Consider the following 25,922-nt stretch of genomic DNA (forward strand, 5'->3'; position numbering starts at 1 on the left):
CCTGCCCCTGTATTATACTCACCTTCTGGCATCTTCACCTACTATTGCCGCCACACCAGTCGTTCTCAAGTGATTTGTGAGCTGCCGGCAGGTCCATTGTTTCATGGAACACACCAGAGGTCACACCTCAATGCATCCCTATGGTAGCCATGTTCTGGCTCCCAGAGATGCATTGGGAGCTTGAGATGTAATTTTTGACCTCTGGCCAGTCAGAAGTTAGAGTCACAAGATGGCGAGATGGGACTGGAATGGCACATAAAAGCATTAAGGTAAGTATAATTCTAGAGCCAGGGGACATACATTTAAAAAGCCACTCCAGCATGAAAGAAAAAAATGCTGCAGAGATGCTTTAACCTCTACAGTGCATAATATTAGCTCTAATTTTGGGCTAATGGCATTAGGCCAAGCTTCATTATTACATTGCATCCCTATTTTAAATTAATATTGGTCAACAGAATACCTATAATATCTGGTCTTTATCTTGCAGTTTTATATCCACAGATTGGATGTGTTAGATTGATAAAATGAGATGATCATTTTTCTATATTTTTGTATATTATTGTCAACTATTACGATATGGGGTAATCTGCAGGTTAATAGCCTTCTTGAGCTACCCAATGCCAGTACTGAAAACCTGGTTGCGGACAAAAAAATTAGGTTTATTCTTCCAGGCAGCCGTGGTCTTTCAGTCATTGGAGTGGCGCCAGAGAGGCTTCAGTCACCACTCAGTGCATAGTGAGCAGCGGCTCTAAGGATGTGCTAGCTGTCGGTCATTGCTGGGGGCACGGTTACAGCCTCAGCTAACTGTGCAAAGAGCGATGACTGAAACTACGCCGGCCCACCCTTATGACTGAAATCCTGAGGCTACTGGGAGGAATTAAGTTAATTTCCTCCTAACACTGAGACTGTCAGTATGGGTGCTGGGCAGCTTAAGAACGCTATTATCCTGCATATTAACCCCTTCAAGACATATGATGCATATTTACTCATATGTTGTGTTATTTGCTTTCATGTGGACTCACACATCAAGTGACCTCTTTCTCAGTCTCATTACAGCTGATTTATTCAGCTGTCATGTGTCTCTTACAGACAACAGGTGGATTGTAGATTCTATATGTCTTCAATCTGTAGGTTAATAGAGTTTACTTGACAAGTACCCTTTAATATTTGTAGTGACATATTGTTTCTGCCATTTACTTTTTATTACTAATATTTATTGCATATTGATCTCTTATATAATTTGTTGTTTACACTTTAGCTCTTTTACTATTACACTGTACCTTGTAGTATATGACGCTATACTGTATCTTTGTTCTTTACCATACTAGGTGCTACTTTTCTTAACAGCCAAAAATTCTTAATACTCATATGTTATATTTGGGTATTGCACATTTTGCCCAGACTCCATAACCAATTTGCATTTTGTACCTTCAGTAATGTATGTACTCTTAACACGTTTTATCCTCTCCTATACAGTGGTGTAAAAAAGTGTTTGCCCCTTCTTGATCTCTAATTATTCTTTTGCATGTTTGGCACAAATACATGATTCAGATCCCCAAACTAATTTAAATATTAGATAAAGGTAACACAAATAAACACAAAATACAGTTTATAGTTGAAGGTCCTAATTATTAAGGGTAAAAAAAATCCAAACCTACAGGGCCCTGTGTGAAAAAGTGATTGCTCCCTAAGCCTAATAACTGGTTGGACCACCGTTAGCAGCAACAACTGCAATCAAGTGTTTGCAATAACTGGCAATGAGTCGCTGCAGTCTCAAAGCTTTATAAATGGCTTCATAACCTTTTCCAGACAAATAGATCTCACTTTGTTTCTCATTTGTTCCTGAATTTCTTTGCATCACAGCATAATTTTTAGCTTTTGAGGATCTTTTCATTTACTTCACTTTGTCAGGCAGGTCCTATTTAAGTGATTTCTTGACAGAGAACAGGTGTGACAGTAATCAGGCCTGGGTGTGGTTAGGGAAATTAAAATCAGCTTTCCAAAGATGTGATTAACCACAGTTAATTTATATTTTAAGGGGAGGGAACAATCACTTTTTCCCACAGGGCCCTGTAGGTTTTATATTCCTTTTTCCCTTAATAAATAAGGACCTTCATTTATAAAATGCGGTTTGTGTTTACTTGTGTAATTTTTTTCTAATATTTAATTTTGTTTGGTGATCTCAAACATTTCAGTGTGTCAAAAATGCAAGAGAATAAGACATCTGGAAAGGGGCAAATACTTTTTCACATCACTGTATATTTCCCATTAGAACATTTTTTACATGGATTTTTTGAATTAAACATGGATGTTGTGACTGAGCTAATAGACTCTGATTTGTAATAAATTCAGTATGGGCATTTTCCTCTTTAAAGTTGCCAATTATGATATTTGTGGTATAACAAAGGATTTACTGTATATTTTATTGTAAACTCTGCTACATGTTGACATTTTTGTCCAAGTAAGACATTTTCATGAAGGTGTGTATTATGTTTAATTATATTATTGCATAAAATTCAAAACACATGGCTGCTTTCTTCTAAAATGTTGTACCCCATCTTTCACAGGATGTTTGCGGTGTCACAGCCCATTTCCGCCTATGGACAGGTATGTTTTTTTTTTTTAAAGTAACCTGTCACGACGAGCTCTTTTTTCTAGTCAATGTCTTTCAGGAATATGATAGCTAATGATATTTAGACCCAAAGTTATTAATACATTCAATATTTGAAGAATCTAAAAAAAGTAAGTCAATAAATAAGCCTACCTTTTTGTAAAGACTTCGTAGGTCTCTGTACTGCCACATGCTATTTAACACTTGAGATGCTGCTTTTACTACTTTTGGGGAATGCCTGTTTTAATGTAAGGAAAATATAAAATACATAGATTAAAAATAAATAAATATTACAGAATATATTAAAAGTAATCAGTTTCCCAATTCTTTTATAGCAACAATATAACCCTCTACACTTTAAATTGTCCCTAGCTGGTTTCTCAGTCTGGTTTTTATATTACAGACACACAAAGGGCCAAGTATAAGCATAATTATAGGATTGTGTCATCAAGAAAATTCCTTTCAACATGTGCTTTCAGGAATTATGTACATTATACTTACATTGTCCCTCACGTGGAACCTCCATATTTAGAAAGAGGTGTGAGTAACTAAAATAGAGAAACTCCAGCTCCAAATTGTAGATAAAAATCCCAAACCTATATAGCAAGATTAAAATCTAAATCCAAAAACACTGCGGTAAAATTCAAGCTGATCCAATGATGTTCATATGTGGTAACCAATGACCATGGGTGGCATTAAACTCTTCAGAGATGTCTGAAATGCGTAGCTTTATGCCACCCATGGCTTTGGGTTACCATATTTGAACATCATGGAATAAGCTTAAATTTTACCTCTCTGTTTTTGGATTTGTATATTAATCTTGGAATAAAAGTTTTGAAATTTGTATCTACAACTTGGACCTGGAGTTTCTCTATTTTTGGATTACCTTTGCTAGCTCAGAGGGTTTGTCCTTGCTTCATGTGCAATATACCGCTTCGGGTGAGTTGACTTTTTCTATCTGCACATGAGATTAACCACACAGAAGTGACTGGCTGCATCTTTCCACTGCCAGTGAAATTGTTTTCCAGGGGTTACTTAAGTGGCACCCACGCAGATCAACTGTTCACTGATCAAAAGGTTAATGAATATTGTGCTAGTGTCAAGACCAGATGGAACAAAACCAACTGAGGTCAATGTTGCATTTTTTGAAAATACTGAGAATCAGAATAAAGTGATTGATCCTTGCCTCAAAGTAATCTAACTGTACTGTATATTTAGGATTCTATTAGAAATAGAGACTCAAAGTGGCAGTACCCACTATGCCATGTGGTTGAAATGACCATCCGTTCTGGAGAGGGAGAACGAGGTTAATGCCGCGCTGCTGCCAAATGAATAAACTGTTGATTATTAAAATATTCTTCTTTTATTTCATAGGTCTACCCGTTTCATAGATCAAAGTTCCCTTCAGGACAAAGGAAGAAAATCAACAATACGTGTATTGTATTGTTGATTTTTTTCCTTTGTCCTGAAGAAATGGACTTTGATCCCTGAAACGCGTAGACCTATAAAATAAAAGAAGAATATTTTAATAATCAACAGTTTATTCATTTGGCAGCAGCGCGGCATTAACCTCGTTCTCCCTCTCCAGCACTAAAGTTTAACCCACGTGGGGCTGCGGCAGGCTCCATTATCTCAAGCTATCTCAGGGGTCGTGACTTTTACAACCCCAGTAGGTGAGTGTTATTTTGTGCACACTGCCTTATTTTGCATTTTTTATTTTCAGCTTTATGTTGAAATAACCATGATATTTTGATGAATCCAAACACTAGCTCTGGATATAGTTCTGTGTTGCATAATGATTTTACATATGTGCCTTTTGTGTGCATGAATGCTTAAATCATGAAATATTAGTATATGCTGAGTGTTCCTTGACTTTCCTATATAATCATATAACACGGGTTCTATTACCATATAATCAAGGGCCTTATGAACCATCTGTGGAGACACGGGGCTCAGTGGGTGCTCTCGTCCACTAAAACCCACCGCCTTTAGAAAGACAGCGTGGCTCAGGGCTCATCCCAACTGAACGCCGGCCTCCTTAACCAAGGGCGGAACACTACTCAGACAACACAGGGTGAGGGAATCACAGTAATTAGACTTTATTGGATCCCCAAACAATTAACGGCACATAACACATAACCAGCAAAACACACAAATGTAACAGGCAACAGAGTCTCACCCTTCCGCTGGCTCACCAGGGATTAGAATGTCCATGCCTCAGAGCTTCCAGGGCCACTTACTCCAATCCAGCAGCACCCCGCTTTTGGCGGGCACCCACCGAGAAAGGAATAGCGCCAGATTTAGGAAGCTGTGTGAGGTCTGCAAAGTCTGTAACAGGTGACTGAACTGTCCCAACCTGAGTGTCCTCCTTAGGTAGTCCTGGAATGATGTTACAATCCTGGCAGACGGAGTCGAAATCCCTAGGCTGTGGATATGGTCTCCAACCGGAACCGGAGCCCCTAGATTGAAGCCATAAGATATCCTGATACTCTAGTCAGCTCTTGAGAGCTTAGACTGGATCCATCAGCATCCATCAACAACCACTGGTGGCTTAAAGAAATCCTTTTTATAGCCACAGCCTTCCACTTGGATACACTGCGTCCTCATCGATTGGTTGGACAAGATCGCCTCTCCCATTGGATGAATCTCAAGCTGCATGGACACTGTTCATTTAAATGATGTGCATAGAAAGACTGAAGATATCTACATGAAGTCTGCAAGTCACAGACTCGACAATGGCTACTAAGGTAATCACATTAGCAATACACAACTACGTTACAATGGTTACTGAAAGAGTCTGGAGAAACAATACGTCTGGCTTTCAGTGGCCAACACAATTACATGAGTCAACAAGAGTCTTGTAGAAACAATGAGGGACTTGTCCCCCGTCTATAAAAAATCTATCATCCTTTCTGGCTGAATTTTAAGAAACTTTAACCCATGAGAGTCCATGTCGTCACATTCCTCCCCCTTCTAAATATTAGCCAGACATGATAGGCTTCCGATCATCCTTCTCCTCTTAACGGCATTGTCCTTTTTAATGGTGAGGTCAGCAACAGAGGCTTGCATCTATACACCTCCCCCTGATTACCTCCCCCAAGTTGAGCAGCCATATTGCGGACAAGCACTAAGGTGGGGTCCATAAGTTGGGCTTGCATACATTTCTTACTATCAATCTTCCCCCAGTCAATAGCCACAGTGTGGTTAGGCTTACTCACGGTTCTTGGCTCAGAAGTGGATGATGGAGACCGGGAATACAAACCATCCCTGGAAAAGATGTTAGAAAGATCCACATCAGGGTCCTGCTTGGCTTGGAAGTGGGTGATGGCTGCTTCAAACTGACTGGATAGTCCTTGTCCTAGGTCATTCTCTAAAATGACTGGTTTGAGCAGGTAATCCCCAAGCCCCACTTTCACTTCCCTATGAGTGGTATCCGAAACAGGCTTGGTGGGGCCATCCATGAACCCCACTTCAACTTCCTCCTGGCTAGTCCCCGAAACAGGTGTGGGGAGGCTGTTCATAAACTCCATATGGACCTCTTCCTGGTCAGACCCCAAAGTAACTGGTGTGGCGACGGTGTCCATAAGCTCCACATCAGCCTTGCTCTGATTAGTCTCCACAATGACAGGTATAGGGAGGCTGTTCACAAGTCTCACATCAACCTCTCCCTGGTCCTTTCCCGAAATAACTGGTGTGGGGACGGTGTCCATAAGCTCCACATCAGCCTTGTTCTGGTCAGTCTCCACAATGACAGGTATGGGGAGGCTGTCCACAAGCTCCACCTCGACCTCTCCCTGGTCGGTCCTTAGGTCCAACTGCACACATGCCAGAGGAATGTCTGATCACTGGCCCTCAGCCAGGGAGATGGATAATTGGGAATCTGGTAGAGGGTCTTCTGGGGAAACAATAACTGGGCTTACCAGGGTAATGGAGGAACCAGTGTCTCGTAGTCCCTGGCTCTTGACCGGCTAAGCTGGTAGATGGGCTCCAAGCATGCGGCCTTGGTTTTGGAGACAATCTTTATCTATATGTCCATGGCGCCCACATGTATAACAGCGCCATAGATTGGGCAAGTCACAGGCCCTGTTTGTAGTCCTTTGTTTTGGCGCAGCTTCTGCTGGGTAGCGGGACCATCCTTCTCGACCGGATGGTGTTAGCAGTACTGCAGCTGGAATCCCATAAACATATTCCAGAACATAAGCCCTCTCTTCTCTTCAGGATCTAGGCCCCAATGCATCCAACAACGCTGTGGCTTGGGCCATTTTGGACAAAGTTGATTCCCGATTGTCACTAGATCCATGATGTGGCACATAGTTTAAATCCTCTGGGTCAATATCGGCGGGATCCTCATCGTCCTCTGCATCATTCTGGGTATCCCAACGGACTAATTTCTGGATCAAGTCCGACCGAGTCTCAGCGTTCCAGTAGATAATATTTCGCCTCTGGCACAGATCCTGTAGCATCCATTTACTGCAGCGGTCATAACTCCTCTCTTGTCCTTGTCCCATGGCTGAGCTGGTGGGGTTGGACATGGCAGCATCCGAAACCTGAATGCCTCCTCTATGGCCTGCTGGGTATGCTTATGTGCCTCCCTGGTTGTTGAGCCCTGGACGGTGTCCGCGAACACCAGTCCTCTGCAGCTCTCCTGGGTAAACCAGGCTGAGTAGTATCCCACTGCTGCCACCAATTGTGGAGACACGGGGCTCAGTGGGTGCTCTCGTCCACTAAAACCCACCACCTTTAGAAAGACAGTGTGGCTCAGGGCTCATCCCAACTGAACGCCAGCCTCCTTAACCGTGGGCGGAACACTACTCAGACAACACAGGGTGAGGGAACCACAATAATTAGACTTTATTGGATCCCCAAACAATTAACGGCACATAACACATAACCAGCAAAACACACAAATGTAACAGGCAACAGAGTCTCACCCTTCTGCTGGCTCACCAGGGATTAGAATGTCCATGCCTCAGAGCTTCCAGGGCCACTTACTCCAATCCAGCAGCACCCCGCTTTTGGCGGGCACCCATCGAAAAAGGAATAGCGCCAGATTTAGGAAGCTGTGTGAGGTCTGCAAAGTCTGTAGCCAGGTGACTGAACTGTCCCAACCTGAGTGTCCTCCTTAGGTAGTCCTGGAATGATGTTACAATCCTGGCAGCCGGAGTCGAAATCCCTAGGCTGTGGATATGGTCTCCAACCGGAACCGGAGCCCCTAGATTGAAGCCATAAGATATCCTGATCCTCTAGTCAGCTCTTGAGAGCTTAGACTGGATCCATCAGCATCCATCAACAACCACTGGTGGCTTAAAGAAATCCCTTTTATAGCCACAGCCTTCCACTTGGATACACTGCGTCCTCATCGATTGGTTGGACAAAATCGCCTCTCCCATTGGATGAATCTCAAGCTGCATGGACAATGTTCATTTAAATGATGTGCATAGAAAGACTGAAGATATCTACATGAAGTCTGCAAGTCACAGACTCGACAATGGCTACTAAGGTAGTCACATTAGCAATACACAACTACGTTACAATGGTTACTGAAAGAATCTGGAGAAACAATACGTCTGGCTTTCAGTGGCCAACACAATTACATGAGTCAACAAGAGTCTTGTAGAAACAATGAGGGACTCATGTCGTCACACCATCTGTTCCCCCTCTTGCCCTTTATGTTTTCACCTATACTTAGGTCACAAAATAACAATAAGATAATAAAACTATACTTTTACTTTCTGTTGTCATATGGCTCATCTATGGTTTTATAACATCAGCCTTGTGTCTTGCTAATTTTTCTCTGCAGTGTAGTTTTATGATTGCTAGATTTGATAGACTGATTTTGTAATGCTCTGTCCGGTATATATACTCCTCAATTTTGATATTGCAACATAAAAAAATTGTAGAATCATGGAAATCACAAGATCAATAAACATGTTACAGTACTAATATGGAAATATGACATTTAAGGGTACTTTACATGCTGCGATATCGGTACGGATATTGCTAGTGAGCGTACCCGCCCTCGTCGGTTGTGCGTCACGGGCAAATCGCTGCCCGTGGTGCACAACATAGCTAACACCCGTCACACGGACTTACCTTCCCTGCGACGTCACTATTGCCGGCGAACCGCCTCCTTTCTAAGGGGGGCGGATCGTGCGGAGTCAAAGCGACGTCACACGGCAGCCGTCCAATAGCAGAGGAGGGGCGGAGATGTGCGGCTGGAACGTGCTGTCCACCTCCTTTCTTCCTCACTGCCAGTGGACGGAGGTAAGGAGATGTTCGTCGCTCCTGCGGTGCCACACATAGCGATGTGTGGTGCCACAGGAACGACGAACAACATCGTTATTGCCCATACAACGATATTTGGTGTTTGAACGACCTCTCCAAAACCAACAATTTTTACCACTTTTGCGATCATTGAAGGTCGCTCGAACGTGAGACATGCTGCGATGTCGCTAACGACGCCGGATGTGCGTCACAAACACCGTGACCCCGATGATAAATCGTTAGCGATGTCGCAGCGTGTAAAGTACCCTTTAGACTCCTTGACCCTATACATGCCATTGATTAGGTTATACTGTAAAATGATTGTCTGAATTATGTTATGACATGCTAAATACACTGATTCTTGCAGCTCCCTTTGCAGTTGCCAAGTGTGACGCTCCCACATTCTTCATGGCGTTACCCAGATAGACTCCAGACCAATCTCTGGCTATCATTGCATTCAAAATAAAAGTTGGACTCATCACGACAAGGATATATCTCAATTCCAGCTCCCATTGCTCCATTCCAGCCTGCAGTCTCCATCTAGAGGTCATGTGGGCAACGCCATGAAAAGGACCTTCATGAAAGAACATTACACTTGTCATACTTTTTAGAATTATGATGTGGGGTGGCACACTGTATGTTAGCTGCATCCCTCTAGTCTTTTTGACTGGTACCATTGATGCTACATTGATCTGATTTTCAAATCAGTGGTAGAGCCATTTCTCCAAAAAGAGTGTCAATATTCATTGTTCACATGAGAGCCTCCATGCGGCGGTGGACACCGCGCTAATCACCCACGCTGAACTCCTCTTCACAATTGTGCTTACTGAGGAAGGTCTAGGGACCGAAAACGTTCTGTTGTTGTTATGCACATTAAATAAATCACACGTTGCAGACAATCTTGGGAGTGCCTTGTATTCTTCTATTGACAAAAGGCCTTGGAACCTGAAGCGCACCCCTACATCTATTACCATCAGCACAGAGGAAGTGCCATTTACTTCTTGTTGTACTTAATATTCATTGTTCAGCATAACACCAGGCTTTATGTTGCTTGTGCTACTCTGAGCAGTCCGCAAGGCCTAAACAATCTACCATGGCCTGAAGCATTTCTAGACTTGTCTCCCATTAAGGACATCTAGGACATAATGGTCAAGAATTGCAAAGCAAGCTGCCAGCAGAGGATCTTGGTGATTTGCGTGCCCAAGTATATTTAGAATGTAAATGCATGTATTTCTGCATGTGGCGCTCATACTCCATGCAGCATATATTGACTTGTTTGAAAATTTTGTTTCCATTTTTTCATCATTTGCATATTATCAACATCTCTGTTGATCATGTGATTTCCATATTTAAATAGCTTCTATTTCTTGGTGTTGCATTTTTTATGTTGAGGACTGTATTTTTGTGTTACAAATAGTAAATTTCCATTGTTCTACTAATCTCTTTCTGGGCATGGAAGAGATATGATTTATTATTATTATTATTATTATTATTATTATTATTATTATTATATCTAATGATTAATATTATTTCTATTTCAATTAATGAAAAAAAGCCTTATACTGCTATGTACAGTACATGTAATAATAATAAATAATAATAATAATGTTTTAGCTCTTCCATGGACAGTTTTAAATGGCAGCATTCATTTTACCACATAACATACTGAAAGCCAGAAAAGAAAAAACAGCGTTTGATCTGGGTTTTTTGTTTGTTTATTTTTATGGAGTTTCCTTAGGAGGTTAATTAATGACACAGTTTTATAGATTAGTTAAGTATGAAAGATATCAAATTTGTGTATTTTTTTGTTTATTTTTTTATTACCTAAAGAATGCATTTTAACTGGCAAAACATTTTGCCGTCATTTTTTGTTCTTTATTTTGTGCAATTTTTATATTTCTACAGTTTTTATAACTTCTTTTTTCCTTCTATGGAACTTCTAGTTAGAACTGACTGATCGCTGGTGTGATAAACTGCAATACTCATGAATTGCAAAATATAAGACCTATGAGTTTTATGGTGCATTCAGATGATTGTATATTCCGAGATCAGACCACAATGCTTGAACTGGCCGCTTGTCACAGCTGCATAGCAATATATACAGCTTTCATGCTCAGATCAAGAGAGCTGTGGCTGTCTACGTAGTGCGGTTTGATGTTAGACTGATTTATACAATCATCTGAATGCAGTCTCACACTGACAGGACACGTGTTAGATTTTGCTTATAGAACTTTGGAAGCCATGGCAACCTTCAGAACACTATGATTGTGTCACCGCCGATGGGGTTAGAAAGGAAGCCACCACCCTCTCATAAACTTCTAAATCCTACAACCGTTATTGTCCATGTCATATAGAGGGCAGGCAGTGGCAGTGCTAACAACTCTGGCGGTTGATGCAGGAGCTTGTGTGTAAGTTACACTAAGGTCCCGGAGAAGACCATGTGGGAACAGCTCCTGTAGTGGCATGATCACCAAAACATACCAATACGTCATGTTGATGGATTAGCTTCCACGATATGACGTACATGTACATCAATATCAATATGTCATAATTGCACATAAAATGTTAGCAAGGGGTTAAACAGGTTTTTGGTTATGAGGTCACTCTGCTATTGCTTATACTGTGTTTGCATTAAAGAGCTTGAAAGTGGTTGTATAGAAAGTCCTAAAAGACGTTAAAGTGTTTTACACTTTTTTCCAGGCAAGTGGAGGTTTTGAAATGCTTGTGATTCACGGTGAATCAAAATTATTAGGAAAAATTTGACAAAGTTGATTAATTAAAATGTTTACTCGCTCATCTCTAATGTCTGTAATACAGTTACACTTAGGGAATATCTTAAAAATAAAAACATATATAAAGCTACAACATTTTAAAAAAGAGTCAGATGAATTTAACACTATCTATAAATCTAATTTTTAATCTCAATTGAAAGTAGAGTTAGTGCTAATTCCAGCAACAGTGTTAAATTCATAGAACATTATCTTCTTACTAGTTTACTGTGTTATTATTACTATTTATTCTAGTGAAACTATAGGTAAGAATAAATAAGAAATAATGGAACTATACATGAGTACAACACATTCGAAAAAGACATTCATAACAAGGACACAATAAAAAGATAGATTAAAGCAAAAACACAGAAAAATGCAAACAGTTTGCATACTTGTCTCCTTTGCTTTTTGAAATGGCAACTAATTTCTCAATGCCTCCTGCATCTCGTAGGGCTTTTGCATTTTCCATATTCTTAGTAATGACTTCATGAAGAGTGCAGCAGATAGCAGTAACAGTGTCATCAGTCATAGTCTTGCTAGTTAAGGTGTTGCAGTTGTTTCCACCTGGAAGACGGTGCACTAAGTCTCGCATAGCATATTTCCCTATATTTAAAATAAAAAAGAAGTTACATAGATGGACAAATGTAAAACACAATATAACCCTTAGACAGGGAGTGGCTGATGATGATACGCGGGGTGCAGTGAATACAGCCGCACATGATCACTCCAGGCTATATTTGCCAGGGGTGATCATGCGGGCCAGTTGCTAATTATGCGCGCACCCTCTGCCCATCATCCCGCCCACCTGTCAGCGCCAGCTTTAGCGCTGAGAGATGATAGGCGGGAGGATGGGAGTGCATATGAAATGAGCGGGCGCACGTGGTCACGGCAGGCGCTGCTACAGCCTGCTTGTGCCGCCGATGACCCGCTCCACCACAGCACCCTCATTCCCTGCAGCCCTACATTCAAACTATATGACGCACCCCCCACTTTCCCCCAACATTTGGGGAAAAAAAGGGCATCTTAAAGTCCGAAAAATACAGTAGTTTTATATATATATATATATATATATATATATATATATACATACATAAAGTATATATAGTGTAATGTAAATGTCAAGTGTATCATTATACCAAAACAAAATCAAACAATAATAATAATAATAATTTTTATTGTCCAGTTCATAGATCAGATGGTGTATGTAGAGCGCTGCGGAATATGAAATATACCAAAAAAAAACTTTATTTGATATAAAATTTAAAAATAACCACCACTTGCACCACTTGCACCCATTTATTATTCCCCAAAAAACACCCAGGTCCAACGTAATCCACATGAGGTCCCACAATGATTCCAGCTCTGCTACATTTGAAGTGAAAGTGCATGGGCACAGAATATTACTGGGCCGCTGTCTGTGACGCCTGCCTGGAGCCACCGACTTAGGATCGGTGAAACAGGTGAATAGAGGCAACCGCCCACAAAGCAGGAACCTGGACCCCGCAATGCTTTAACCCTTATACAAGGATTTGGAATTACAACTGGGCCCAGGTGATCGCTGCCCACGGAAGACTGCGGTCTTAAGAAGAGCAGTAACCAGCAGGGTCAAATCCAGAAGGTAGAACAGGGACAAAAATCATCAGGTGGGAGAGTGGTCAGATATCAAGCCAAGGGTTAAAACCGGAGCTAGCAGCGAAGTACAGAAACAGCAGGCAGAAGAGTGGTCAGGTGGTCAAGTAAGGTCAATATACGGAAATACAAACAAACAGTAAGAAACTAGAGTCTAGCAGGGAATTACAGGACTATATCTGGAGCCCTGCCAGCAAAAGGGAGAAAGCATGAGAGGGGTGTGGTGCCTTCCCATTGGCCCCAGATGAAAGGTAGCTACTGCAGCCGGAAGGCACACACCACCACAGTCAAGCAGTGGTACTGCATGTCCTAGTGAAACCAAGCCTAATAGATGAGCGGAGCCTGCGCCCAGCAGATCCACTCACTGCTCCCTTGTCCCCAGTGCCGCCCACAGTGGTGACGTGGCGGCGTCTGGTGATTGAAGCAGAAGTTGACTCCGGTGGAGACGTGACAGCTGAAGCTATGAGTGGTGACATCACTCAGGTTATTTGCAGTCACAGCTGGAGGTTTCCACAGTCTTCCCCCTGTGACCGCAGGTAACCTGACCTTAGGTGACCTCATTAAAATCACAGTTCATAGACCTGCATCTCCTGGCAAAAATCTGCAGTTCTTTTGCCAACAGATGAAAAAAGGTGAGGAAGCCTTGACTTCAATAATGTCATAAGAAATGTCAACTTGAGTTTGCAAAAAGTATGAAAAGTGGACAGCAAAAGTTTGTAAACGGATGATTTGAAATGATGAGACGAAAGTCAATAAACTATGCTCTGATGGGTGCAAATGGGTCTGGAAGAAATAAGGGAAAAGGGGGCTAATGGATTGACAAGTTGAAGGAACTCTAAAGTTCAGTGGAGGAAGCCTGATGATCAGATTGCTACACAGCTAAAGGTGTTAGACACTTGACCAGGATCGATGGTGATGTCAATGCTGAGTTATATGTCGGTATTCTATAAGATGAGTTACTTTGTACACTCGAGTACTATAGGTATCAAAAGGATGACAGTTTTCCAGCAGGACAATGACCCAAAGTATACAACTAGATTGGCAAAGAAATGGTTTAATGTCAATGAAGTCGAGGTACTGGATTGGCCCCCAGTGTCCAGACCTCAGCCCAATAGAACACTTGTTGGAAGAATTGAAAAATCAGCTGTATACATACCTTAATGAGACACCAACATTGGTAACATGTAGAAGAGACTTGGGATCAGATTTGGGCTGAGAGATACATGATTCTGATTGAGGGAACATTAATGGGGACATACCTCACAGCAGCACGCATATGTTTCTGTAATCCCTCTGTGGCCGTGAATAGAGATGAGCGAACCTTTCAAAGTTCAGTTCATTGTTCTTTATCGAGCCTCCCAGTGTTCGCGGAACAGTTTGGTGAACCTGTTCATCGAATATACTGAACCCATTGAATTCAATAGGAGGCCAAACTTATGTGTTTTAAAATAGTGTAGGAGGGCTGTTAAAGAAAGAAAATAAAGCAGAACATATTTACCGAGTCTCCCCATGGTTGTAACTGCTCCCTTGGCTGTACTTTCGAGGCCACTGATTATCCTCATACATATTCACTGCTTTCTCAGCCACTGGCATCTCTGATTGGCTGCTGTCAGACCCCACCCCCAGACAGCAACTGTGATTGGTTGGAATCACAGACGCTGTGTGTGGATCTCTATCATTGTATAAAATAAATAAAACAATTGTAAAATCTCCTATGTATTGATACCAGTACATATAAAGCCCACGGCTACAGACTGCAACCCCCATCCGTACGGTCATCTTGGCTGTGTATTAAAAAAAGAGAATCCGCATGCATTTTTTTTTTATTATTTAAATACATATTTTTAAAAAATGGTGTGCAGAACCCCCCCAATTTTTATACCCAGCCATGAAAAAGCCCAACAGTTGGGGGCTGGTATACTCAGGCTGGGGAGACCCATGATTATTGAGTCCCCTCAGCCTAAAATAGCAACTTGCAGCCTCCCCAGATTGCCTATCAATTAGATGCAACAATCCCAGCACTTTACTCAGCTCTTCCCGATTGCCCTGGTGGCTATCAGGGTAATAAGGGGTTAATCGCAGCTCTTAGCTGCCACTAAGCCCTAGATTAGAAGGAATATGAGACCCCCCCCATTACTAATCTGTAAGTAAAAGTAAATCAACACAAACACCTAAAAAATACTTTATTTGAAATAAATGACTAAAAAGCACCATCTTTCACCAATTTATTAACCCAATACACACCCCTGAAGGTCTGACGTAATGCTCACGAAGTCCCACAAAGATCCCGGCTTTGTTACATCTGACATACAGCGTATGGCCTCAGAACATGACCACCCACTGTAACTGCAGGCAGGTAATGAAGCACAGTGAAGACCTTCATCTCCTTTTAAAAAACTGCATGTTATTTTGCCAAAGGATGCAGATTTTGTGCTGAAATTTTTACACCATAATCCTGTACCCAATCTACACCTCCTGGCAAAAATTGCATCACTATCACATGCGTTATGATGTAGTTTTGATGCAATTTTTTTTCCAGCAGGTGTAGATTGGGTGCAGGAATATGTTATAGAAATTTCAGCACCAAATCTGCATCTCTTTTCAATAAAAATGCCTAAAAATGGATTTGGTACCATGTTGGTGCAGTTTTCTGCCAGGAGGTGCAAAATTGGTGCTGCAATATCTGCACCAGATTTCAGGACTAAATTTGCACCTCCTGGCAGAAAACTGCACTGAAACGGTGTCAAAACCATTTTTTAGCCAAGAAATGCATATTTGGTGCTGAAATTTCTACAATATATTCCTGCACCCAATCTACATCTCCTGCCACAAAAATGCAATAAAAACTGCATCATAACACATTGGATAGTGATGCTATTTTTTGCCAAGGGGTGTAGATTGTGTGCAGGAATATGATGTACACATTTCAGCATTAAATCTTGGCAAATAGGCACAGTTATCTGCAAGGAGATGCAGGTCTGTGAGTTCATTCAGGTTTCCGGAGGTCAGGGTGCTTGTGGTCACAGGTGAAGGGCCGTGGGAACCTCCAGCTGTCACCATGACTACCCTGAATGATGCCACTGCTGATCGATGAGACTCAGTCTCTGCCTAATGTTACAGCTGGCTGTCATGTTCTGTGACCACTCTGTGTAACTTCAGATGTAGCAGAGCTGGAATTGTCGTGGGACCTTGTGTCAATTGTCAGAACTGTGTGTTTTGGGGGTTAATAAAGTGGTGAAAGTGGGTGCTTTTTTGTATTTTATTTGAAACAAAGGATTTTTTTGTTATTTGTGTTTATCTCTTTCCACTTACAAATTAGTAATGTGGACTCTCATAGATGCCTCCCATTAATCTAATCTAATCTAATCTAATCTAATCTAATCCAGGGCTTAGTGGCAGCTGTGGGCTGTTATTATCCCATTCTTACCCCAATTACCACCACACCAGGGCAATAGGGAAGAGTCAGGTAAAGTTCCGGGATTGTCACATCTAATGTATGTGATTGGGGGTCCCAATGCCAATTTTTTTTATTCATTTATTTTTACAGTATGATAGACCTGCAGACAGGTAACTTCATTAAGCTTAGTGACTTCGTTTGAGGTGATGGTTTTGTGTTCATTGAGGTCCCCTGAGGTCAGGTTACCTGTGGTCACAGATGGAGGACCGTGGGAAACTCCAACTGTCGCCACGACTACCCTGAATGATGTCACTGCTGATCAATGAGACTCAGTCTCTGTCTAAAGTTAAAGCTGGCGGTTATGTGCTATGATCACTCTGTGTAACTTCAGATGTAGCAGAGCTGGAATTGTCGTGGGACCTTATGTGGGTGTTTTGGGTGTTAATAAAGTGGTGAAAGAGGTTTTTTTTAATTTTATTTCAAATAAAGGATTTTTTCAGTGTTTGTGTTTATTTACTTTAATTTACAGATTAGCAAAGGGAGAGTCTCATAAACCGTCCCCATTACTAACCTAAGGCTTAGTGGCAGCCGCGAGGTGTGAATAACCCCTTATTACCCAGATTGCCTCCGCACCAGGGCAATTGGGAAAAGCCAAGTAAAGTGCTGAGCTTGTTGCCTTTAATGGATGTGGAAATCTTGGGCAGCTGCAGGCTGCTATTTTTATGCTGGGGGCTCAATAACCTTTGGTCTCCATAGCCTGAGAATACCAGCCCCCAGGTGTTGGGCTTTATCATGACTGGGTATCAAAATTAGGGCCGCATGCTTGGGTGTTTTTACTTATTTATTCAAATAAATTTAAAAAAGCTGCATGGGATTCCCCTTATTTTGATACACAGCAAAGATAAGCGCACAGCTGGGAGCTGCAGCCTGTAACCTTATGCTTTTTTTTGGGCTAGGTATTTATTTATTTTTACAGTATGATAGACCTGCAGACACGTGACTTCATTAACCTCAATGACCTAATTTGAGGTGATGTTACTGAGTTCATTTAGGTCCCCTGAGGTCAGGTTACCTGCGATCACCGCAATCTGAAACTGGCGAACGCGAACCAAACATTTTCACTCATCTCTAGCCATGAACAAGGTTTGTGTACTGAAATGTTGGAATCTTAATCTATACTGCTAAATTGTTTCAATAAACTCCAACTTATATGCATGTGAATGCTGTAATAATCTACCTTTGCTATTAAATCTGATCAAAAGAATGCACTGAAGGATTTAAGAAGTCTTGAAAGCCAAAGATGAATTTACAAAATGCTAACAAAATAAATAAAAATTTAGATTTTTAGGAAGAAAACAGTAACAGTGACGAGACAAGAATCTCATAACTAATCATATACTAAGGAAGGAAGGCCAGACAAAAGAGTGGAGTGGGTCATTTTGGAGAATTTGTCCACTACTGCCCAGATGATGGAGAAGCCAGAAGACAATGGGAGGTCAGTGATGAAGTCCATTGAAATGTGCAGCTAGGGAGCAGATGGAACAGGTAAAGGTAAAGGTAGTAGTCGGACAGTAGTCTTAGAGGTCTTTTTGCGAACAGGCTGAAATAAAGTCCACAATGTCTGTAACCAGGGTTTGCCATCCGTAATACCGCAAGATGAGGACAGTCGTCGTCTTCTGCCTGGCATGACCTGCAAGTTTAAAGGAGTGACCTCACTGGAGCACATCTCTCCTGTCCACTTTAGCGATAAAAGTCTTTCAGGGTGATACCCAAGAAAAGCTTACCAGAGCTATCATGAGCATTTTGGAGGGCTCAATGATGTGTTGAGTAGAGATAAGTGAACCGGTCGTGGTTCGGCTCGAGTTCGGTTCGTCGAACGGAGGTCCCGTTCGAGTTCAGTTCGTCGAACGTTCGACGAACCGAACTCGAACCGCATAGGAAACAATGGCAGGCATTCACAAACACATAAAAACACCTAGAAAACACCCTCAAAGGTGTCCAAAAGGTGACAAACAAATCACAACACAACACAAACACATGGGAAAGTGACAAGGACATATACTCATGCGAAAACAAAAGAGCTGGACAAGGAAAAAGAGGAGGAGACACAGATATAGGCATGTAAAAATCATGTAAAACAACACCGCAAGGTGACTCCAAGCGGAGTCTCCCTTTTTTTCCAAAAATTGGGCCACACAGACACCCACCCCATCAGTGGCAGCACTTGTGCCCCAGTTGTACACTTCACAGCTAGATTTGCATCAAGCACATTCAAAAATACGCCATCCTTAACCGTCCCCAGGATGACACCGGGGTAGGTAGCAAAGTCTTTGCTGAACCATGACTTGTTCATCTTGGCTCCTTTTAAAAAAACACAGCAATCAAGGGTTACTCCAAGCGGAGTCTCCCTTTTTTCCAAAAATTGGGCCACACAGACACCCCATCAGTGGCAGCAGTTGTGCCCCAGTTGTACACTTCACAGCTAGATTTGCATCAAGCACATTCAAAAATACGCCATCCTTAACTGTCCCCAGGATGACACCGGGGTAGGTAGCTAAGTCTTTCCTGATCCCAGCTCTGTTCATCTTGGCTCCTTTTAAAAAACACAGCAAGCAAGGGTTACTCCAAGCGGAGTCTCCCTTTTTTCCAAAAATTGGGCCACACAGACACCCCATCAGTGGCAGCAGTTGTGGCCCAGTTGTACACTTCACAGCTAGATTTGCATCAAGCACATTCAAAAATACGCCATCCTTAACCGTCCCCAGGATGACACCGGGGTAGGTAGCTAAGTCTTTCCTGATCCCAGCTCTGTTCATCTTGGCTCCTTTTAAAAAACACAGCAAGCAAGGGTTACTCCAAGCGGAGTCTCCCTTTTTTTTCCAAAAATTGGGCCACACAGACACTCACCCCTTCAGTGGCAGCACTTGTGCCCCAGTTGTACACTTCACAGCTAGATTTGCATCAAGCACATTCAAAAATACGCCATCCTTAACCGTCGACAGGATGACACCGGGGTAGGTTGCAAAGTCTTTGCTGAACCATGACTTGTTCATCTTGGCTCCTTTTAAAAAAACACAGCAATCAAGGGTTACTCCAAGCGGAGTCTCCCTTTTTTCCAAAAATTGGGCCACACAGACACCCCATCAGTGGCAGCAGTTGTGCCCCAGTTGTACACTTCACAGCTAGATTTGCATCAAGCACATTCAAAAATACGCCATAATTAACCATCCCCAGGATGACACCGGGGTAGGTAGCTAAGTCTTTCCTGATCCCAGCTCTGTTCATCTTGGCTCCTTTTAAAAAACACAGCAAGCAAGGGTTACTCCAAGCGGAGTCTCCCTTTTTTTCCAAAAATTGGGCCCCACAGACACCCACCCCTTCAGTGGCAGCACTTGTGCCCCAGTTGTACACTTCACAGCTAGACTTGCATCAAGCACATTCAAAAATACGCCATCCTTAACCGTCCCCAGGATGACACCGGGGTAGGTAGCAAAGTCTTTGCTGAACCATGACTTGTTCATCTTGGCTCCTTTTAAAAAACACAGCAAGCAAGGGTTACTCCAAGCGGAGTCTCCCTTTTTTCCAAAAATTGGGCCACACAGACACCCCATCAGTGGCAGCAGTTGTGCCCCACTTGTACAAAATGGCACTGATCGAGTTGATATAAGTGGAGGTGGTGTATGGCCAAATGAGGCATTACCTCTGTTACCACTAATGAGCTAGGACCCAGATTCTTGTGGTCCAGAGTGGCGTTACCAGGCACAGCAACCATTTCTCCATTGTGAGATCGGCTTTACAGATTGAAAATCTCCTGATCAACCCCCGGACATCCTGAGGGAGAAACGCGTTGAGATATGCTGAGATGATATGCTAAGTGATATGATAAGTACTTTAATCATTGTGAGATAAATATTATGATATAACATGACAAGGGATATAATAAGTACTTGAATCATTCCTAAATGTTGAATATTTTAACCTGAGATAGGTGTGCAGTTGTTTGGGCTGGTATTTGTATTAACATGTCCTGTAGGATAGAAGTACAGCCTGTTTATCCTGAAGGAAAGTAGTGCAATTTGGGTCTACCCTGAGAGGGGAACTACTTGACCTGATATGTATTTACAATATAGAGTGGTTACCCAGACTATTTAGGCTTGTGTCCTCTGGGATGAGAGTACCTTCTGGTCATCCTTAAGGGAATTATTGTGATTATGGTTCACCCTGATAGGGGAACTACTTGATTACATATGTATGTTGACCTGACATGTATTAACAATATAGAGTGGTCACTCAGACTACTTAGGCTTGTGTCTTCTGGGATGAGAGTACCTTCTGGTCATCCTTAAGGGAATTATTGTGATTATGGTTCACCCTGATAGGGGAACTACTTGATTACATATGTATTAACAATACTGCATACCAGACTTCTTTAGGTTTTTTTGACCTGCACTGTTTTTTCACGTACACTATTTGGTGATGGTGGTTTTATGGTTGGAGGGACAGTAAGGGACAGCCGCCGAGGAGCGGGGGCACCGAGTGTTAGGGTGTTTACACTCCGCTGGTAGGTAGGGGAAATTCATAGGGCTAGGATAGGCCCCCCTCCCCTGCCTATATCCTCAATACCGACATCTGGCGCACGTGTCCCCCATTCACCCGCCCAACCACTTTTAAGTGGCTATTCCTCTTTTGACTGCACTGACAGTTTTTTAGAAAATGACTAATAAAAATTGATATTTTTAATATAGGAATTTCTTTATGGTTTTTTTGATAATTGGGTTCCTCCCTTTATTTATAATTTGAGGTATACACTTCACAGCTAAATTTGCATCAAGCACATTCAAAAATACGCCATAATTAACCGTCCCCAGGATGACACCGAGGTAGGTAGCAAAGTCTTTGCTGAACCATGACTTGTTCATCTTGGATCATTTTTAAAAACAATGTAAGCAAGGGTTACTCCTAGCGGAGTCTCCCTTTTTTCCAAAAATTGGGCCACACAGACACCCCATCAGTGGCAGCACTTGTGCCCTAGTTGCAAACAGGATGTTTTGATTTGCATCAAGCACATTCCAAATTCACAAGCATTTACTCTCCCCAGGATGACACAGGGGTAGTAAATTCCTTGTGGATCCATGACTTGTTTATTTTGATGAACGTTAGTCTATCCACATTGTCACTGGACAGACGCGTGCGCTTATCTGTCCACACACCCAGCAGCACTGAAGACACGTTCAGAGACAACGCTGGCAGCTGGACACAACAAAATCTCCAAGGCGTAACTGGAGAGCTCTGGCTATTTTTAAAGATTTGAAGCCCAAAATGAGCAAGGCTCCATTTGCAAAGTCATGGCATCAATGTTCATTTGGAGATACTCCTGTATCATCCTCTCCAGACGTTGACTATGTGTCAGACTTGTTGTCTCTGGTTAAGCAAGCACTGTTGACCTTAGGGAGATCAACATATCCACTGCGGAGACACCATCACGTGTTTCTCAACGCAGTGATTCTAGAGCAAAGCCCCCTGGGAAGTATGCAAATGAGAAAGCCGCGGAGACACCATCACATGTTTCTCAACGCTGGCAGGAAACTAGCCAGGTCTTTCACCGGGAAGGAACAACAACGGGAAGGGCAGTCTCCAGTCAAGGAGATCACCTATACCAAACATGGTATCCATCCACAGACAGCCGTTTCGGGGTATTTGCCCCTCATCAGTGTGGAGTAGGAATCTGGCTAGTGGGGGCAATGCCTAGTAAAAGACTACTTAAGCAAGCATTGTTGACCTTAGGGAGATCAACATATCCACTGCGGAGACACCATCACGTGTTTCTCAACGCAGTGATTCTAGAGCAAAGCCCCCTGGGAAGTATGTAAATGAGAAAGCCGCGGAGACACCATCACATGTTTCTCAACGCTGGCAGGAAACTAGCCAGGTCTTTCACCGGGAAGGAACAACCACGGGAAGGGCAGTCTCCAGTCAAGGAGACCACCTATACCAAACATGGTATCCATCCACCGACAGCCGTTTCGGGGTATTTGCCCCTCATCAGTGTGGAGTAGGAATCTGGCTAGTGGGGGCAATGCCTAGTAAAAGACTACTTAAGCAAGCATTGTTGACCTTAGGGAGATCAACATATCCACTGCGGAGACACCATCACGTGTTTCTCAACTCCAGTCTTTGCTCCCACTAGCCAGATTCCTACTCCACACTGATGAGGGGCAAATACCCTGAAACGGCTGTCTGTGGATGGATACCATGTTTGGTATAGGTGGTCTCCTTGACTGGAGACTGCCCTTCCCGTGGTTGTTCCGTCCCGGTGAAAGACCTGGCTAGTTTCCTGCCAGCGTTGAGAAACATGTGATGGTGTCTCCGCGGCTTTCTCATTTGCATACTTTCCAGGGGGCTTTGCTCTAGAATCACTGCGTTGAGAAACACGTGATGGTGTCTCCGCAGTGGATATGTTGATCTCCCTAAGGTCAACAATGCTTGCTTAAGTAGTCTTTTACTAGGCATTGCCCCCACTAGCCAGATTCCTACTCCACACTGATGAGGGGCAAATACCCCGAAACGGCTGTCTGTGGATGGATACCATGTTTGGTATAGGTGGTCTCCTTGACTGGAGACTGCCCTTCCCGTAGTTGTTCCTTCCCGGTGAAAGACCTGGCTAGTTTCCTGCCAGCGTTGAGAAACATGTGATGGTGTCTTCGCGGCTTTCTCATTTGTTGTCTCTGGTGGCCTTGCAAAGGATGGTCTAAAAAAATTATGAAAAGATTCCATAAAATTGCTGTTACCAGCACCAGATACGGTGCTACTGGTACGGGTAGACTGTTGAAGATGACGAGACCGTTCCATGTTTGTCAAGATACAACTGGGAGATTCACTTCCTGCACCTGCATGGTTGTTTGGTGGAAAAGCCGAGCTAAGATCGAGTAACAGCTTCTGCTGATACTCCTGCATATGTGCGTCCCTTTCTATGGCTGGAATTATGTCACAAAATTTGGACTTGTACCGGGGATCTAATAGTGTGTCAAGCCAGTAGTCATCATCACTTCTAATTTTGACAATACGAGGGTCATGTTGGAGGTAGTGCAGCAAGAAGGCGCTCATGTGTCTTGCGCAGCCATGCGGACCAAGTCCACGCTGTGTTTGTGGCATAGAGGTGCTAACCGTTCTTTCTTCCTCTGACATCTCCCCCCAACCTCTTTCAACTGAAATTTGACCAAGGTCTCCCTCATCCGCTGAGTCCTCCATGTCCATGGACAGTTCGTCATCCATTTCTTCATGTTCTCCTGCACCTTCCTCAACATTTCGCCTGCTACCATGCGCCCTTGTTGATCCCTGTCCCACATGGTCCCATGCCTGCTGCGTTGGTGATGATGAACGTCTGGACCTTGGTGATGTTGTTGTGTCTTGCGCATATGATTCCTCCTGTATTTCCTCCCCTTCCTGTTGTCTCACCCCCTGACTCCGAATAGTGTTTAGTGTGTGCTCCAGCATGTGAATGACTGGAATTGTCATGCTGATAATGGCATTGTCAGCGCTAAACATATTCGTCGCCATGTCGAAACTGTGCAGAAGGGTGCATAGGTCCTTGATCTGAGACCACTCCATCAGGATGATCTGCCCCACCTCTGCATCTCGTTGGCCCAGGCTATACGTCATGACGTATTGCACCAGGGCTCGGCAGTGCTGCCACAGTCGCTGTAACATGTGGAGAGTCGAATTCCAGCGTGTCGGCACATCGCATTTCAGGCGATGAACCGGCAGGCCGAAAGACTTCTGGAGCGATGCAAGTCGCTCAGCTGCGGCAGTTGAACGGCGGAAGTGAGCAGACAGTTTTCGTGCCCTGGTCAGAAGGCCATCTTGGCCGGGATAGTGTGTTAAAAATTGCTGCACGACAAGGTTCAACACGTGAGCCATACAAGGTACGTGTGTCACCTTGCCCAGGTGAAGGGCCGCACCCAGGTTTGCAGCATTGTCGCACATGGCCTTACCAGGCTGCAGGTTGAGTGGAGACAACCATTTATTAAACTCAGTCTCCAGAGCTGCCCACAACTCAGCCACTGTGTGACTCCTATTTCCAAGACATGTCAAGCTAAAGACAGCCTGATGCCGTTGCGCTCTGCTGCCAGCATAGTAATGAGGGGTGCATGATTCCTTCTGCACAGTGCGAACGCTGGTGGCCTGACCAGGCAGGCTTGGGGCGGAGGTAAAGGACCCAGATGAGGTGGAGGAGGCAGAAGCAGTGGCGGAACTTGGACAGACAGAGGATTGACACACAAGTCGTGGGGACGGCAAGACTTGTGCAGCAGACCCTTCACCATCTATCACCATAGTTACCCAGTGCCCAGTCAGCGACATGTAACGTCCCTGTCCATGCTTACTGGTCCAAGTATCGGTGGTAAAATGCACCCGTTCACACACAGAGTTTCTCAAGGAAGCGGTGATGTTGTGTGCGACATGCTGGTGTAGCGCGGGCACACCTTTCTTAGAGAAGTAGTGGCGACTAGGCATCTGGTACTGGGGCACAGCGACAGACATAAGGTCTCTAAAATCCTGTGTGTCCACCAGGCGGAAAGGCAGCATTTCGGTAGCCAAGAGCTTACAGAGGGATAAAGTCAACCTCTTAGCTTTGTCATGGGTCGCAGGAAATGGCCTTTTATTTGTCCACATCTGAGGGACAGAGATCTGGCTGCTGTGTGTAGACGGTGTTGAGTAGGGTGTCCCTGGAAAAATGCAGCTTTGTGAGGAAAGTGCAGGCGTTCCATTTCTGGAATGCAATTATTAACTGCAGGTAGTCCAGCCAATCTGTGACGAAGGTGCAGGCGTGGATATAATGTCGCCTTCATCCAACGTTGGTGCTATTGATGTCTGAGAGAGCTGTGCACACGTACTTGTTTCCCCTTCCAAACCAACTGACGGCCTACCAAGCAAACTGCCTGTTGCGGTTACAGTGGTGGAAGTTGTGCGTGGAAAACCAGGTGTGACAGCTGTCCCCACAGTCCTAGAAGATGAAGAGCGCGCGGATGCACTAGAAGGGGCAGGCGGTGGATGGTTCGCTCCGCTAGGCCACATTGCAGCACGGTGATCTTCCCACCGGGACATATGATATTTATTCATGTGACGATTCATGGAAGAAGTTGTCAAACTGCTGAGGTTTTGACCTCTACTAACAGAATCATGACAAATTTTACAGATCACATAATTTGGGCGATCTTTTGCTATGTCAAAAAAGGACCAGGCTAGGCAAGGC

At 43.4% G+C, this 25,922-nt stretch overlaps 1 protein-coding gene across 8 annotated transcripts in view; it reads right to left on the bottom strand.

Annotated features, from left to right (window-relative positions):
- Window positions 1–25,922, bottom strand: part of CTNND2 (catenin delta 2) — a 3,073,686-nt gene that overhangs the window by 487,911 nt on the left and 2,559,853 nt on the right. For all 8 annotated transcript variants that reach the window (XM_075314970.1, XM_075314969.1, XM_075314967.1 and 5 more), the window contains 2 exons: window positions 12,039–12,249; window positions 2,765–2,849 (listed from right to left, as the gene is read on the bottom strand). In XM_075314970.1, the coding sequence (XP_075171085.1) occupies window positions 2,765–2,849; window positions 12,039–12,249 (296 nt within the window). The remainder of the gene's footprint in view (window positions 1–2,764; window positions 2,850–12,038; window positions 12,250–25,922) is intronic.

This window comes from Anomaloglossus baeobatrachus, chromosome 6 (assembly GCF_048569485.1).
Source record: "Anomaloglossus baeobatrachus isolate aAnoBae1 chromosome 6, aAnoBae1.hap1, whole genome shotgun sequence".
NCBI lineage: Eukaryota > Metazoa > Chordata > Amphibia > Anura > Aromobatidae > Anomaloglossus > Anomaloglossus baeobatrachus.